This window comes from Trematomus bernacchii, unplaced genomic scaffold (assembly GCF_902827165.1).
Source record: "Trematomus bernacchii unplaced genomic scaffold, fTreBer1.1, whole genome shotgun sequence".
Classification (NCBI taxonomy): domain Eukaryota; kingdom Metazoa; phylum Chordata; class Actinopteri; order Perciformes; family Nototheniidae; genus Trematomus; species Trematomus bernacchii.
Genome location: NW_022987564.1, coordinates 9026954 through 9046227, shown reverse-complemented (window position 1 = coordinate 9046227; position 19274 = coordinate 9026954). Strand labels below are relative to the sequence as shown.

At 40.7% G+C, this 19274-nt stretch overlaps 1 protein-coding gene across 1 annotated transcript; it reads right to left on the bottom strand.

Moving 5' to 3' along the window:
* Positions 1-7182: 7182 nt before the first annotated feature.
* fam8a1a (family with sequence similarity 8 member A1a) lies at positions 7183-11103 on the bottom strand. The gene is made up of 5 exons (XM_034125359.1): positions 10403-11103; positions 10009-10129; positions 9675-9798; positions 8538-8677; positions 7183-8430 (listed from the first exon to the last, which is right to left on the bottom strand). Exons 1-5 carry the CDS (start codon positions 10806-10808, stop codon positions 8289-8291), a joined length of 933 nt encoding a protein of 310 aa, XP_033981250.1. The 5' UTR covers positions 10809-11103; the 3' UTR covers positions 7183-8288.
* Positions 11104-19274: the final 8171 nt, after the last annotated feature.

Genomic DNA, 19274 nt, shown 5'->3' with positions numbered 1-19274 from the left:
ACCAGTGCATAGTGTGCAGTTATGCATGCATGTATGTATGTGTGTGCGTGCCTGTGTTTTAAAGTGTGCTTGCTTTTCATTCTATTAATAGCAGACCTCCAGTAGCTGACCCATTAACACATGTTGTCAATCACCAGGCCAGATTATGACCCGTCAGATTGTTACTCTGCCACATGGGAAACACACTTGACATGTCAGGACATACTGTACATTACCATTATAGAACATGTCAGGAGGAAAGGGATCAGTTAAGATATCAAAACTATCTGCACGGCTACTCCGACATTTTTCCCGCTGTAACTGGTGCTAACATTGAGGAGCAAAATGGCCGATCAAATGCTTGTTTTCATCCTGATCAAATTCAGACTGTTTGAAGAACAAACAGCAGCTTTGTACAATCGTCTGCAGCTTGAAGCAGGAACTGTGACTTACTCTGGTTCTCTTCTGTGTATTTATTCTCCTAACCTGTTTGTGGGCTAATGTTTTGAAGCCTTGAGTCTTGCATTAAAGCTGTTCCAATCTTCTTCTTTTTAGGCGGCTGCACAACAGGGTCAAACTAAGTGCATAGAAAAACATTTTGAGGCAACTCAAATGTAACAGTTAATACAAAAAAACTGAATGTACTGAAAACCTTGGCACACCTACTTGCTGCCTGCTACATCTACAGTACAGTTAGCTGACATCAGTAGTCTGTAAAGGGTTATTTTAGATCTGTGAGTCTGTGAGAGCATACCTCCATCAGGGGGAACAAGGTGGGGGATCTGCTGTGCACTCACTGAAGAGGCACTAATCCTGGGTTACTGCTGCCTGTCACGGCCCTGAGTCCTAAACCTCTCATTCAAGCATACAACCTGCTGCTGTGTATCAACACAGCCTCACAGAGGACACACATGTGTTGTACAGTCAGTCTAGGGATTAAATGCACGGCTCAGTACAGTATGTACAGTATGTTGGTATTAATCACACACAGCAATCAACACGTCTGTATAGAGAGATATATAAGTTGAGAGTAATCATTCACAAGTCTGACTACAAGCTGTGCAAGAGGGGACATGTGAGAAAAGTGTGTGTGTGTGTGTGTGTGTGTGTGTGTGTGTGTGTGTGTGTGTGTGTGTGTGTGTGTGTGTGTGTGTGTGTGTGTGTGTGTGTGTGTGTGTGTGTGTGTGTGTGTGTGAATTCACAAGGGAGAGGCACTGAGGGTGGAGCACATTTGTGGATGTTAGGCAATGCTGAACAGCTGGCAGTACCGCTTTTTACACACTCAAACACACACAACCATACACACACATTAACACAGTGCACAATTGTACTAGTGCGCTGTCACCGGGTGCTTACCACTTCCTCCTCCTCTCTGCTCGTCTCCACCCTCTCTCCTCATATAGTATAGTACTACATGCTCCAGTTGACAGCTCATGCCGAGCCAGCACATTCCACATTATTACTACTTCAGATGTTTGTGGCCCAGAAGCGAGCCGATTGGCTGAGGTGCTTCAGCTATTGAGAGCCAATGAAGAGCCTGCTCAGGGGTGTAAAGAGACAAGCAGTAAACTAAAAGGGAACTCCCTCTGCTGGGCAATACAGAGAATATCTGGGTTTGTCTTTGGAGGTAATCTAATATTCACTAACACAAGGGAGGAGTGGTGTATTAAAATGTGCTAAGGCTACATACATATCTGTTATATTTGCTGTTAAGCTTCCTTGGCTTCAGCTATCCTTCCTCTCTTAGTACTGTGACACTTTACTATTCCTCAGTTTTTGCACAAATTACATAAACATGCACATGAAATATTCCTTATTTTCCCTCACACACTCCAGCCCTTCCTCATGTTCTCATTCTCTCTCACCATCCACTATGTCTGTAAATCAGAGAGCATCCCAAACAGCTCAGCCTGCTGCTGCCATGCACTCTTTCCTGAGAAGACACAAGAATACTGAGTGACATATTCACACACTGGGAAACACACAGACACACAAACAAGTGGTTCAAGTACAAAGGTCTCTTGTTGGCTATTAACCCCTGTGCTGCCTTGGAGAGCATCCCAAGGCCAAAATGAAATTCCTTTAGGGGGGAGCGGCCCTCTATAAAATTCGCCATTAAACATCAAATGGAGTCAAACTGAAAGTTGTGACATAGTATAGTATTCTCACTCCCTGGTTTTACATAAAAGCGTGCTACTGAAGCAGAAAATGCTGTGAGGAAATGTTAAATTCATGCACAAGGAGGACAAACTGTTTGTAAAGTATTTTTTACCCTTCCTACCTCGAAGCGATTTAATTAGTGTAATACTTTTTTACTTGTATAAGTTTTAAAAGCTTGAAATCGAAAATGTATTATTCACACACTTCATTTAAATATGTATACCCCTCCTCTTCGGCATCATACCTTATGTGACCGCAGTGAATACGTTTTAAGTTGGATATTTGACAGAAATTCAATACCCCTGTGATAACTTTCCCATAGTAGTGAAAATGATGCTTATCTTTATTATTATGCTGTCTTGTGTAACACACACTTTTTATCGCTCTTGTGTCATGAATATATTTTACAAAAATATTTTAAAAGATGATAATTCCAGATTTTTTCAATAGTTTATACCTATGTCAAGTGACCAGGTGACTCCTTTTCCAAACCAGAGAGTATATGAACAAATAAGACAAACCCCTTTAATCAGATTTTAGTTCCTCTCCATTATTATATTTCTGAAGAATTATGCTGTTCAATCGCTGCCATGTCATGTGACCTATTGACTTATATTGGCACGGATACATGTAGGTATTGGAAATAACACTGGTTTTGTGTCATTCAAGGGGTAATTCATTGATGGTCCCTAAATGAAACACTGTGGATAACACCGAAGGCTCAAATATGTGCTAACCGTCCACTGACCGCTACATCCAGATCAGAATGTATGTCAAAAGTCCAACCTAAAACAAATGTTACTGTGGCCCATGTGGGTATAGGTGCAAGCTCCAAACTGACCCACTGACCCTTAGAGGCCAGAGTTCAGAAAAACCTTGGCTGCTATAACGGCAACATGGAAACAGAGCCAGACGTTGAGGAATCTGTTGTAAAGTAGTGAGCTTCATGGTTCACTCTCAGCACTCTAATCATTACGAGACAAAGGCAGCTATTTTTTAGCAAAATAGCTGTGATTAACCCACTGCACTTTCCCAGCACCAAACAGCAGACACACATTAGCAGCTAGCTGTTGTAGAAAGCAGAACATTTAGTGGCTAAATAGTCAGATATTTCCCTCAGGACAGAAGGTGGTACCAAAAGAGCTAAAAGGAAAGGCCGGTGCCAAAGTTTATGTACAACTGAATCTGATGCTAAAATGTTCAGTGCATCAACTTTATAATGTTACAATGTGTCAATGTTGTGTTTGTAGCTTGTTTCTGCTGCCCTCAAGTGCTACGATAATCTGTTAATGCGGCTTTCATTTTCAAAAAAAACAATAGTCTTCTAAAATAAATGCTGACTTTAACAAGTTGATAAAAATGGGCATTCTATAAAGAAAAGTGCTCCAGCTCTGATTAAATAAAACGTGTATATTAATATGTAAACTGCACTAAATAAAGTTTAAAGGAAAGGTCACCTGTCTTCAAGTGTCTTTATTTGTGTCTACTGTATGACTGAACACAGCGTTGGTTAAATGTGTGTTTGGATTGCCGTCTTGTTTGTTTTCTGCCTGCTCGTGTTCTGTGTGTGTTTGCGACGGAGAGCAAACAGAGAAAGCTGCGCTGGGCAGGGCATCTCTTGTATAATAACTGAGAGCTTTAGTGAAGCTGGATGAATTTTAATAGAGTTCTGCAGGGTATTCCATCGCCTCTGGTCCCACGGCTCAAAGATCAGAGAGAATTTTCAAGCATGGTGTCCCTCAGCCTCACTCGCTCGCTCTCATTCTTTCTCTCTTTTTCCTCCTCACTTCTCTTCCCATTTTCACTCTCCCTCTCTTCTCATTTCAAACTCCCTTTTCCAATCCTTTCTTTCCTCTTGGGCTTTTGTCTCTCTCGTAATCCCTTTTCGGCATCTCACACTTGTGTTGCTTTCTCTCTTCTCTCTGTCTCCCTGTGAAATTTGTATTAGAGCCACTCGAGGCGTAATTATTGCTAAGCCTCTCTCAGTTCCCTGGCACAGAGAACAACTCCTGACTCTCAGCACAAAAACTTGCTACTGAAGGACAAAATGCTGTGATGAACTTTTAAAATCATGCACAATGGATGACAAAATGTTTGCATAGGTTTTCTTCCCCCTTTCTTGCCTCAAAGCCATTTAAGGACTTTAATACCTTTTAATATCCACATCTAAGTTCTACAAGCTATAAACAATGGAAGATGTAACACATTTGTAATTCAGTCACTGCATAATACTCATCATTTGCATCAGACCACACATGTGACCGCAGGAGAAAGGATTAAATGATGCTGAAGGTCAGAGTTTTGGAAACATTTGAACCACAAAGTGAATCCATGACATAATGTAAAAAAAAACTTAAACAAACTTTAAAGTGGACCTATCATGCTATATTTGAATAATATATTGTAGGGCCATACCTATATAAAACATGTCTGTGAAGTTTTTTTTTCAAAATACCAAACAGATCATGCATTTTAGCCATGCCTCATTTCGCTCTATTTGCTCTTTTCCAGCCCTGTTTTTGCAAGGGCTGATTCTGTGAGAAGTCTTCTTCACTGCTTTTGTGGCAGACTACAGCGCCACTTACAGGCCTGCCATATGTACTACAGCGTCTCCAGCGCTTTTGAGCGGCAATGGCCGTGGCCGTGGCCCAACCCCCCATTCCCCTGATAGGTGGAGAGTTGCCCATATAGGCGGAGCTCCCTGTTTCTGACGTCAGAACAATTTCAAATCTGTATCAGCTCCGTTGCAGCCCCGTTTTTAGAGATTTGGGTATGGAGGAAAAGAGAGAGGGTTGTGTTTTCTGACACTTGGTGAGTTCCCTGACACACCGGGGACACATATTCATGTATAAAAGACGTACAAAAGTGCATTTTGCATGATAGGTCCCCTTTAATTAAAAGAATAGAGCTGTTAGATAGTCTCACACGGTGGCTCTAATTTGTGTCTTTTGTATCATTTTTGTGCACGTCAAAGTGAGAAAGTTGGCAAGAGACTGGTGTTAATTACTAATTCATAAGGATTAATGGTTGCTATTTAAAAACCTACCATTCTGAAGAGAGCCGCTGTGTCTTCCTACTGGGACCTAAAGACAAAATGTGCCCCTGGCTAATCTTAAAAGAACCCGGCTCATAAAAATTCAACTCCACAGCACTTTGCTTTTGCACTTGCTCAAAAGAATTGTGAAACTGCAGTAATGCATTTGTTCATGTTTCCTAAATAGTTTCTAAATGACAACTTGTAACATGAGTAACCTTATTAATTCTCTTTTAACTTTAATCAAATACAACACAACATGGGAGAGACTGTTAAACCTGAACTAAGAACATCCATAACATTCACCCGTTTGCAACTTACAAATGATGTATCACTTGTATATAGACTCTTATGGCACTACTTCTATTCTATTTTATTGTATTTACTTGCACTATTTCATCTGTTTTATTGTGTTGCACTGTTGGAGGAGCCTGGGACCTAAGATTTTCATTGAGATAACTACACTGTAGCTATGTAGTACGAATGACAATAAAAGCCTTGAATCCTTGAGAAGTCAGTTCAGTTGTTATACCATAACAAGTGGTCACATTTCCCAAAAATATGGTATGTCTAGAGGTGCTAAATCAATGGATTTGATGGTATAAAAGTTATCAAAGCACTATATACTACAACACAAGATCCAATCCACGTATAAAAAAGCTAATCCATAATCCTTATTGATTATTTTGTAGACTTGGCTTTACTACAAGCTGTAACAGAATAAACCCCACAATCTCAGTGTAACATGAAGTTGATAAAGCAATGTTTTTACACTACTATGTAGGCATTGTCAAGAAGTAGCATAATTTTTCACCCAAGTAAACCACCTTGCGTGACCTGTAGCCTGAAATAAACCCATACACTGACATTTGTTCCCCAGTAATGACTTTAGTTTACAGCATAGACAGAGTATAAAGAAAATGTCTTTTTATACAGTCTATGGTTTGCAGATGTCAGCAACAAAAAAATGGTTGGAGGTGTCAGAAAAGCATATGCTGTTTTTTAAGGATTAAAAATGGAAGTCTGTCAGCAATGTGTGAAAACAATATGTTGACATCATTAGCAGTGGCTGATGAAACCGTGGAGTGACAAACAGACAGGAAGGCAGGTACTGCAAAAACACATTATTGCAAGTCAGCATGTGGGTGTGCCCGCAGTTATAATAAAAGTGTATCAGTTATGAAACACAGGCTGTGCTTTTTACCCTTAAGATGATGTGCAAAAACATCTTCTGTTATCTTATCATCTCAAATAATGGCAACATCTACTAACTGCAGGCACTTTCCACAGACTATCTGGGCCACATAATCTGATCTGTGTTGTCTAATGTCGCCCTCATGTGGCAAGAAGCGATACGGCAACTGTGGAGAACAGTCATTCCTACAAACTGCTTTTAACTTAGATATGGAATTCACTTTTCAACATAAAATAACGTACTCAAAAGGTGACCCCATTACAAAAATACAATATATTATTCCTACTTCAGATAAAATGACATCCCTATAGTGGAGTTGAGTTGCGTTTTTAATTGTGAGTTGGTTGGTTCTTCAGTTTAAAGATGCCTCCAGGTTGAAAGTCAAATGTTGACATTAAAGTGCACACCACGTTACCGTTGTACCAGAGCGTGTAATGTCCTTTACAGGTCTTTAAGTAAAAACTAATCCCTTTAATCCTGTAATTATATAGCACAGTAGCTCTATCGCCCACATTCTCAGGCATGAGACAAAGAAAATAGATTTCTTAATGTATTCTGAAAATCCTGGCCATTTTTTGCCTAAATCAGCCCTATTTTTACAGTACGACCTCCAAAACTTCATCCTATAGGCAATGATGACCATCCCTTATACCCACTTTCTGCTTTAAACTGATTCAGTAGACACTGCAGTATTATCACTCAATCACTTCTGCTTTGAAACATGTTCCCCCTTATGGAGCACATCCATTAAATACAATACAAATAAATGTTCACTAATGCAAGGGGACACAATTCCTTCAATGAGAATCTTAAAGAAGCTTACAAATATTTTTATTTAATCTTCAACATCGCCCTCCTTAGTGGTAAACAGTGTTATTCTGTCAATGCTAGATCAGCATGTGGTTGTTTTTTTTAAGTTTCATCAAAATGTGCCTAGTAAATTGAGATATTATGTGCAAAATGTTTAGTTTCATCGATATATTTGAGTGAGTCTCTCAAAAGTGAAGATATTGGTATTTGAGACCATGAATAAAAAGTGGTCGCAGCCTTAACACTTTGCATTAATCATGTACCAGTTTGTAAATAAGTCGCCATACTGCAGGTTTAAGTAAACTCTAAACTGGTCTGCTTAGCCAACATTATGGCATATGAATAAATGGTTAATAATCTCTGATAACATAAGTTTTACATTATTCATCATTAGGAATCTGACATGTGCCGTGGCATTCGATCTGATGCTAAACAGTTGCCCTGAGTCACAAGATTTACAAGTCTGAAGACAGAAATATGAGCAGGGAATACACAAACACACTTTCTCGTGTTTGAACCTCATACACAAGGGACTAAAACATTATTTTGAATAACAAAACAATACTTCTTCATCAAAATATCCATAGGCACAGAAAATGGATACAAATAAGCCTGGCGTTACTTTTCTTCAGTCGGAGTGCTTAAGAATAATCACAATATAACAGAAGAAATCCTTAGCAAACCAAACATTTAAATTCAACATTATCACCTTGAAGAAAAGAACAATAACCAAGTAATGCTTGATCCATTGAAGTATGTTTTTAAATTATTCTGATTTCATACACTTCTTTTAGATTATGAATAATTAAATCAAACACAAACATAAATATCAGTATTAACTTGTTTTGCACTTATCAAAAATTACAATACTTTAAAGAGTTTCTGACATCTTATTTGCTGATTCCGTGGTTTAAAAGATTCTTTTGAATTCAAGAACCAGGTCGAAACCTGCATGCATCCAATATCAAAGTGCAGTTTAAGTCCTTGTTTTATCCAGTGAAGAAATGGGCTAATGCATTGCTTTTTTCAAAGTAAGTTCATTTGTAACTGGTTTAAACTTAAGACACTCTGCACCTGTCAGTATGAGAGAGTCTGCTGCCTGAGGAGAGGCTATCTGCCTCTGCGCTTGACCACAATGGTCCCTGCCACAATGTCATACACAGTCCTGTTGTGCTGGAAGAAGAGGAGGGTGATGAAGACGGGAAAGAGGAAGGCGATGGAGAAGTTCTTATTAAGTGCCCGCACTGCAGAGCTGTGAAAGGAACAAGACAAAGATTCAGAAACCCCACAGAGATGCTCTACAGAGACATTGGTTTGTGATTTTAGACACGACAGTGGATTAAAACTTTGGCCACTCACGCAGAGAGGGAGACATTAGAGGCCGGGACTACAAGGACTCGGCTGGGTCGGACCAAAGTGGAGTTGTCACACGTCACCACGCGCAGGCCCAGCAGGAACTTCCCTGGTGTGGCACCACCAGCTCCCCAAACACAGATGGTCTGATTGGAAAAGAAGGACACCATTAATACATTTAAAAACAGGATGCATATTTATGTGAGACATTGTTAAAAACCACAAAGGCGCTTGACCATGCTGATACAATAAACTGTACAGCAGTAAAGTGCTGAAGGTATTAATGATATCATGCTGCAGAGGAAAAATGCCAGAAATATATTTTCAGGTCGACACAAACGAACCCTGCCAGATGGCATTAATCTGAGCTGAGGTGTCTTAATGTCCCAAGGCGGGCTCCCACCTGGGAAAACAAGCCACTGATGCAGAGTCGAACAAGAGACGGGAGACATGACTTCATCTCAGGCAACTATGCGCACAACGTTGCATCACTGTGCTCTGTAGGAGCTAATGTTGTGTTGTGAAGGCTGGGGCAGACTCTTCTCATCAAACAAGAGCATGTTTGAGCTGGGATGGAGCTCATACTGAATGAGAATTGGTAGTGTGTCATATATCAATATTCCAATTACTGTATATAGACTATTCTGCACTGTTTCTATTATATTCTGTTTCTATTATATTTCATTTTATTTACTTGCACTATTTTATCCGTGTTATTATGTTGCTCTGTTGGAGGAGCCTGTGACCTAAGATTTCCATTGTCATAACTACACTGTAGCACACATGACAATAAAAGCCTTGAAACTTTAACATTAAAAAGACATTGGTTATAAATACTTAAGTAAGTACCATTAAAGACCACCAACAGATTTTTTAACATTCACTTTCCCTCCCTGTATAATTGAAAGATGTTACTAAATTCACAAAAAGATGTATGTGTATGTAATTTGGGGCATAAATCAACACTTATCAATAATGATGATACGACATCTTCTATCTAAACTAACAAAACACAACTTTTACTAACGAGTTCAAATGTCCATGCATTCTTAGATGTTAACATGAACTTTCCTGCTTGCCATTTTTCATCTAGCTTAAATATTTTTGCATGTTACATCCATGTGATCATATGATATGACTCACCTCATAGAAGCACACCAGCAGCCTGTAGACCAGAGCTACAGCCATCATCTTCTGCAGGTCCTCCATGGACGTGTTCTCATCGATCTCCTCCACAATGAAGTGGGTAATGAACTTGGTAATGTCCCTTTAAACACAAGAGAAAGTATGCCTGAGTGAGGATGGATCACCTGTGGAATGTTGAAACACCTTGGCACCAAAGCATGGATGCAAAATGTGTACTTTGCATAACTGAACCACAGCTACACCACAGCCCGGTTAGCCGAGTTTAGTTGTTTATTTGTTCAACCTTTGAAAGGTCTGTTTACCCTGAACAGAGCATAACAGTTTCACTCACTTCATCCCACTCAGATGCATGATCCACAGCACAATGGTGGCCTTCACACAAAACAGGATAAAGAAATCCACAGTCTCAGCCAGGAACCTCTGGAGAGGAGAGGGGATGATGTACTCCCGTCCTGTATGAAGAACATACAAAAAACATAAGCATATCTTATATACAGACGCATTAATATGACTAGATCTCAAGAATGTGTCAGAGGTTAAATGAGAAAGACTTGGGAAAGACTTTAAGCTTGTTTACTTAGTAATTAACTTAAGCCTGCTTCCCACAGACTCATGACCTAGCTTGCACAAAATAAAGCCCACACACTACTGGAGTCTAAACAGCTTTTCGGCTGACGTAGGCCTTTCACTACCACAGAAACCTCCCGGACAAACATGATCCATACCTGGCTGAGGAGGACTCCCATTCTGCTGCTGGGCTGTCCGGGCATCAGCGGCTGTCTGCTCCGTGTGGGCACCAGCTAGGTGGGGGTAGGATGCGGGGAAATTGAGGGGATAGGGGTAACTGTACCGGTTTAGCGTGTCAAAGCCTAGCTGCGCACCGGCGGATGTCGAAGCAGTTGTACCCGGTGTCTGAGGGCATGTCCCCGGCGGAGGGAAACAGCCCGGAGGAGGGAAGGGGAAGGCAGACAGAGACACCCAGCTTTGCCAATTGGAATAACCCCAGTGATACTGCCACATCCACTGCTGCAACTTTGCGCAGTATTCCGTTGTTGCGGTGCTCGGAGGCTGCTTCGCGTCACTTTCAGGGCCGTCAAGGCGGTTTTCACCCGCTGTAGTAGTCTCAAGCATGCCTGTCCCACTTCACAGTCTCGCCTTATTTGACAGGAAGATATCTAAAAAAGCGTCTTTACGCCGTCAGGTAGTATCTCCTTAGCTCCTCGCATTAGCTCCCAGCTGGATACAAATACAGCAGCGCTAGCTAAGAGTGTTTGTAAATACAGGGATTTCCGGGACCGCTCAACGATGCCTGTTACTCTGCAGATTGGTTTCCTTGTTTAACATTTCAGTCCGTTAAAATAAACAACAACGAATCCTTTTAAATTAAAATGTCTACCTTGTCTGTGCAGCAGATATTAGCGATATACAATACTCGTGTGGTATTTCGCAATAACAACCCCCCTCTGTCAAAAATGGTATAATCCATTTAAAGGGGCCTCCTGTATATTTCACTGGGCCCATCTTTTACTTTTTAGCTCGTAGTAACTGCAATCAACTACTTTTTATTACACCATTTTTTTGGGAAAAGTGTTCATATTAATTTTGACTGTTTCATTTTGGTAACAAGTGTAATACAAGCTTTTGTTTTTATATTCATAATGATGTCCAACCATTTAGGCAAAACCAGCATGTCTCTTATTAGATATAATTTGAAGCTTTGTATTCCTTTGAATAGTTGTTAGTTATCTCATATACAGAAACACACAAGCTGTCCAGGACTGAACAGGTTTAGTAGGTTCTACATAGGTGATTCAAAAAGAAAATAGAAAAAGGTGTTGATTATAAAACCATAAACTCTCACCATAAGAGCAATTATGATAAGAGTGTTGTGTTTGTTAGATATGTATAGGTAGGCTACTAAAGGGAAATTCAACTGTTTTTGATTTTCAAATGTTTTCATTATGTATTGCAGTGAATGGCTCTACACTCTGTCTCAAAACTCTTTGACCAACATGTCAAATATACTGTAAAAATATAAATGTTGTTCCTCATAGTCCCTACTCAAACAACAAAACTTCCAAGTTGCACCACAAGAGAGCAGCAGAGGCCAGCTGATACAACATTATAACAAAACGAATACACCCACCCGAATAGCCCCACTTTTTCTATAATATACATAAAGACGTTATATATTTGATTCATTGGTACACTTCTGAAAATATTTTCCAAATATATTTTTAATGCTAATGCATTTTTGACCATTCCAATAGTACCTCCCAGGCAGGGCCGTCCTTGGCCAACTTGGGGCCCCAAGCGACATTGTGAGATGAGGCCCCCCCCCCCCCCCCCCCCCCCCCAACCGACAGGAGTGAAAAACTTTCTTTTGGAAACAAAGTCCTTTGCAAATATAATTCCTGTTTATTATTATTATCAACACAGTTACTTTTTTATACAGTGAGGTAAATGGTAAATGTGCATGTAGGCTATGTCGTTCAGTATGCGTTTACAGGTGAATACGTCTGCATTTCCTGCCAAATACTAGCCTCAAAAAGATTAAAATATAATTAATGCAAATAAACTACTTCTACTAATAATAATAATCATAATCAATTCAATAATATATATACTATATTATTTTGATTATAATATAGTTGTAATATAGTCAAGACAAAACATGATAATGACATGCTCAAAAACTGATATTTCTTAAATCTGTATTCAAATGTAGTTCCCTCTGTCAGCAATGTATCAACAACTACACACACATTTCTATCAGTATTTCTATGTGTTGTGGTTGACATGATGATGACTGTTAGGAGTTAAGGGGAGAGGCTGAGCATCACCATGAAATGTGCAAATTGACATAAAAATGAATAAAAGGGGGAAAAATGCTCCATGTTTTTTAGGCTGTAAACTTTAACTGTTATGTAAGCCAACTAGATAGACAGTGTATCACTCTTCCTCCTGTACATTAGCAGATAACAGGCATAACATATTTGAATGAATGGTAAATAAAGAATGCTGGAAATAACTGCATCTCCATTAGCCTATATGCTATGCAGAGACTGCCTTCTTCATGTCGTGAATTGCAGCTGATGTTTTAATATGGCAAAGGTTTAACATTTGACTTATACAACATTCGCAAGTTGTACATTTGACTGATACAATAACCCACCTTCGAGTGATGCTCTAGTTTCTTCATGTTTTGTTTGTTTTTCCCTCTTGCTTGCGTCGGACTGAAACTGTCTTTTCGCCGACATCTCTTCACCTGCACTAGTGGCCGTATCAAAGCCGTGATTGGTCAGATGTCGATTCATTGCAACGGTGTCGGGTTACAGACGTGCTCCCTTAGGCGCATTCACACCGCAGTACTTTTCCCACAAAGGTTCATGAGAACTTAGTTCATGAGAACTCTTTAGTTCTCATGAACTAAGTACAGATCGCGTTCACACCGGAATAAGTTCCTGGGGAAGGATTAGGCAAATTAAGCCGCTGACTAGGGGTGGGCGGATCGATCCCAAAATATCGATACTTCCGATATTACGTTACGTTTCAAAATATCGATACTAGAGCCAATAGGATCGATACTTTTATACTTTTTTTCCCCCTCTCCTCTATTCGTCAATTTCATCAAAAACTACAGTATGTGCAGACGAACACAAATATATGCGCTCTTTTCTTCTCTCTCCACTGCTGTCCTCCTCTCCTCGAGGCTCGCGCACGCGCAGCGCGCTCCCTGCCTGAACGCCGATTATCAAGCTGACTGACAGCAGCCAGCAGGGCAGGACAGCAGCAGCCAGCGACTCGCGAGTGCGACACACACACACGCGCATGATGGCTGAGAGAAAGAGGAGCGTTTTGTGGAGCTATTTCACAACTGACAATGAAAACTTAGCGAACTGTGATGTGTGCAAGAAGGCAGTTCGCTACTCTGGCCACTTTGTATTGTTATTTTTCATGTTTGCACTTTAAATTTGCAAAAATAAAACGTTTATTTGTCTATAAAAACTGTCCTGTCTTTATTCATGAAAATGAATTCAGATTTAGTCTATGATGCTTTCAGCTCAAAAATCATGTCATGCAGGTCTCCCCTATATGAAAGTACATAAGACGCTTTTCATTTTAAAAAGTATCGGTATCGATATCGGTATCGGCGATACTGGCCCTGAAATACTTGGTATCGGATCGAATCCAGATTTTGTGGTATCGCCCACCCCTACCGCTGACGTCACTTCTTCTTCTTCTGCTTTGGCAGGCCGCAAACAACTTCACGGCGTATACTGCCACCCGAAGTCCCCGGCCGGAAGTCCCCGGAGTTGGGGCCAGTAGAAGCTGCTGGGACTCCCAGCAGTTTCTACTGAAGCCTTCCGAGTAAATCGCCAGAACGCCGACACCTCCTCATCTCCACCGCTCCCATGTTTTCTTTTGTGTTGCCATAAGAAAGTCTCTCTGCGTTTGTGCGCTGGGCTAATGCTAATGCTAATAATGCTAATGCAAGGATAATAAAATGGCGGCTTCACACAACTTTTTGGGAGTTTTACGGGGCGTGGTTTGCAATCCGCCCAGCCAAGCCAACACAGTCTCACTCCCTGAACGTCCAGGAGCGACGCTTGGTCAGGGTCCTATGGCGTGCAGTTGTGACGCGCCGAGTCTCCTTCAGCTTCATAAACGGACGCAAAGAGCTTTCAACTGATTGCAATGTATTCCCATCGGCAGCGGTATTTGACGCTCAGGGAAGCACCGCATCGGTCCATGTCGGTGGCATTTAAAGGCAATATGAGCGTCCATTCCCATTGGATAACGGAGGATTTTACACCCGGAAGTAAGTATTCTCTTTACTGTCGATTGATTTTACAGTGATATCTGCAATACTCATCAACTCAAAAACACCAGATTATCCTTGTTAATTACACAATATTGATTGGTTTAAATTGTGTACAATGCTTTTGTATTTTTCCCCTTCGATTCGGAGAAACAAATATTTTTTCGGAGTTTAGGATGGCAGAAGACACTACACTACCCAGAATCCTCAGCTATCGTTTGGGACTACGTGATTAGTCCTCAAGGTGTGATTGGATGTTGGAGTGGCAGGGCACACTAACCAAAACAGGAATCGAACGTGTCCTACCCCCCCTTAGGTCACAGGCTCCTCCGACAGTGCAACACAATAAAACAGATACACAGAAAAAATTGTGCAAGTAAATACAAAAAGAAAAATAGTAAAATAGTAAAAAGTGAAATAGTGCAATAAGAGTCTATATACAAGTGATTGGAATATGATATATTTGACAAGTAATTTCTAAGTAGCAGCCAGATGAATGTTATGGATGTTGTTTCAAAGTTCAGGTGTTTAATAGTCTTCTGGCCTGTGGGATGAAACTGTCCCTGAGTCTGGTGGTTTTAGTCCTGATGCTGCAGTAGGAGGGTTGAGTTTCAGTCTGCAGTCAGACATTTGGAGATCCCAAACACCTGAGTGCAATGACATGTCAGCAGTCTGCCACAGGGGCCATCGGGGTCATCCACTGGTCTGCCACCCATAAGTCTCGGTAAAAGTCAGACAGATGAACACACATGCACACACGCACACACACACACACACACACACACACACACACACACACACACACACACACACACACACACACACCACACACACACACACACACACACACACACACACACACACACACACACACGCACACACACTTCCCCATGAATCTAAAATTCTAAAAAATAGGTGCTGCTCATTCACATCTTACACTCTCTTACTTCTATCTATCTCTTTTTTCTCCCCCTTTCTCTCATTTTACTACCCCTCCTCTCTGATAACTAAAAGGGTGAGGGGTGGGGAGAATGTATTTGCTGACGGGGCTGGTCAGCAAACTCTGTGGGTTAGGTGTTAGGTCTGCCAGTCCTAAATGATTGTGCCTGGCCCTGTGAATGGAGCCAGTGATGCGGACACCAATCCGACTCCAATGAACGTGATCCCTGTCGACAGAGGCCATACGATGACTGTGCCCAAAAGTAATCAGGCCCAAATAAAAGCTGCGTCTGGCAAACGCTGACCCCCATAGAACCCAACAACCTGTTGGGATTACTGCTGTGGAGGTGTGTGTGTGTGTTTGTCTGTGAGAGTTAGTGTGTAGGCTGGGAGAATACTGAAGGGAGCTTGGTCGAGTCGATTCTTGTGGCAATGTTTCACCCAGATGTAAAAAGTAACTGAGTAGATTCAACTACTGCTGCACAGTTTTAAAGTGACAGTCATTATTTGTGAGATTCATTACATTTTGACTCTTCTGTATTTCCACAATGAATTACTCCATCACTTCTGATGGCTATAGGAACTTTCTCAAATAAGTTAAAGGTGTGAAATATGATTGACTCATAAATATGCCATTTCCCAACCGCTTGATAAAAAAGTGTTGTCCAATCCCAAAAAATGACAGCAGTTAAAAAACATTTGTTGAATTTGATTTCCTAAACTACATCTCAGTTGTTACTCTTAAACTACTTATGAAAGTATACAAGATTGAAATAAATATAAAGTAGGCGAAATGCCAAATTTGACATGCAGAATCCCCATGAAATAAAGTCACAGTGTGTGCCTTATTGGCTGTAAGGTTAACTTATCTAATCTCTCTTTAGAGTCAACACAGGTGAAAAGTACAGTCAGTACAGTGTACACAGTGGCATTGCTCCGAACTGCCTTGTATTGAAACATTTGTAACCATTTGTATCCTGTTGGCACACTGCACATGCACTTCTATTGAGTTTAAGTTTACTATAGAGTCACACAACATCCCTTTTCTCATCTGTACTGGCTTGTGATGGGACATTTTGCAGGCAAATTTTTCTTTGATGTCAAAAGGAAAATGTTTCTTTCTATCATGGTTGCAGTGTAATTGCTTTGCTGATGCACGATTACAGTGTGCGTTAAAGACAGGCCCCTTCTTTCGTGACCACATCACCCCAATTCTGGCCTCACTACACTGGCTTCCAGTTCGGTTCAGAATTGATTTTAAAATCCTTTTATTTGTTTTTAAAGCACTAAATGGGCTGGCTCCGGCCTATATAGCTGAACTCCTCCAGCGCTACACCCCAGCCAGAGCTTTAAGGTCTGCTGACCAGCTGCTGCTGGTAGTGCCCAAGACCAGGCTTAAAACCCGAGGGCACCGAGCCTTCGCAGCAGCTGGCCCTAGGCTCTGGAACACTCTGCCCCTCCATGTGAGGTCGGCCCAGACGCTAGGGGTTTTTAAATCTACACTAAAAACTAGGGATGTGCATCTCCATCACTAAGGCCGATGCGATGCGCATCTCGATACGTTGCCAACGATACGATACATTAACCATACATTTGAAACACCAGGCGATGCGATACGATACGATTCACCCCTGTTGCGATACAGTTCGATACGATTTGATTCAACATTATGCGATACGGGGCGATACGATGCGATTCAACACGATGCAAAATAATGATACTTCAATATGGTACGACAGAGGATTTTTCTTTTATTCCTTATCTGCAGCAAATCATAGATTAACAAAAAAGTGCTTTACATATTTGGTTCTCTCTACTAGTACTGCGCATCCCATCATGCTGTTTCTTTGTTACCCTTTTTACCTTAAAAAACTCTCCAGAGTAAAGTACAATTGTATAACACCTCACAGTTAAACAATTTAAGGATGCATTGCCCATGATTAACAATGTGCAAATAACAACTACCATAGTGCAATGCACATACAACTGCCAGCCTGATGTGCTTAACACTCATCCATAGGCTAACTCACCAGTGAGCAGAAAGCAGTGGTGTGGTTTCTATATGAACAATAAAGAATACAAATAACCTTTCACAAACAGGTCTTTCATAACTGCTTACAGTAAGGAAGACATTTAAACTATTATTGGCAGTCACAGGCTGTTGTAAACTAAACACCACTCTCACTGACAGAACACCTCACTGAGTGGTTTAACTCATATGTCTAACTTTCAGGTTTCTCTTTTCAGCCGCAGACCCCATGTCGCCTCTTTATGTGCATCGCTAAGTTCCTCGTACTACTTGTGTACTTTAAAGCGGCACGGCATCGTTTACAATTTGCGAGCGATTTTTGAAGTTGACCGTCTTTCTTGAAAAATCCGAAGTGTTGCCAAACGTTTGATTTGTAGGTATTTTTCGGTGCGCTGTGTTTCTCTTTCTCCTCGACTTCCATGTGTGTTGATAACTGAGACTCTCGGCCTCCGGCCTCAACCCAAACTGTAGCCGATGTGCACTCTTTCAACCGGTGCACTCGCATCTTGAACGTTTATGCCGGTGCACCGATGCGAATCGGTGAATCTTAACATCCCTACTAAAAACACACTTCTTCTCTCTGGCCTTCTAGTTAGAGCGGAGCACGACTCCTGACTTTTCCTTGTGTTTTATTTTATTTTTTATTTTTTTATTTTATTTTTATTTTTTATATATATCTGTTGTAATTTATTGTCTTTTATTGTGATTGTAGTAATGTGTTTTTATTACATGTACAGCACTTTGGCTCGACCAAAAATCGCTTTTAAATGTGCTTTATAAATAAAACTTGATTTGATTTGATTTGATTCTTTCAATTTATTTGATCTTTGCCATTGCCCCTTACAAACTCTGTGCACAACGCTGAGTGGGAGGGGGACACGGTTCCCACAGTTTATACAGTTCTTGTGAAAAAGGTTGCTGTGTCTGTACAAGATGCTTGAAACATTCCTATGGAACAAGGTCACCTAATAACTGCTAAGAAAAGCACTTTAGGAATTACATTTGCTGTAATGTTTGTCTCTTTTCCAAATTCTAGTAGTTATGCTGTCTTCTGACATAGTTGTGTCCTTGAATGGAAAAACATTCTGCTTTTAGCAGGCTTACTATTTACAGTGGGTAAAATGTGGAATTTAGCCAGTTTACATTAAGCTCTCAAAGATAACTTCATATCACAGGTCTTGGCCAACAAGGATTTTAACTCTCTACAAAAAGCTAATTTATTTGGATCTTCAATTCATCATTCAGATAAGTTTGTCAAAAAGCAGAGTGGGAAATATTCCTCTCTTGTTCATGTGGGAACTCCAGATTTATGTTTCTGCAGATTTGAGTTTTGTACTGGCATGTTGCCTTGTACAACCTCGCACTGGTTTAAGCTCTCAGTGCACACATAAAGGTTAAAGCACAGTGGTTTAGCCCAGTCAGAATGAGTCTAGTGGGTCGCAGGTTAAAGAAATGAACAAAGCATTCATCAGTCGCCCAGAGAATGTGAGGAGAGGGGCCACTCGTGTCTTGTTTTGAGGGAGTAGTGAGGGGAGCTGTCATGTGATTTATCTTTACATTACTCAGACTGTTTAGGTAATGATGTAGGACAAGCTTTAATGAGAGCAACATGCCATAGTCAAGAATTTGTGATTTATAATCGCATGCTTCAAGTAGTTTTACAGTCTCAAATAGGATTCATCACATTAAGTCATTGATTTCATGGAGGGATCAAAGAGTCTATAATGTTTACACAGTTGTCGCTTTACTGCAATTTAAGCTTGTATTTGAAAAGTATGTCTGTACTGTATGTGAGAGGAACAAAGTA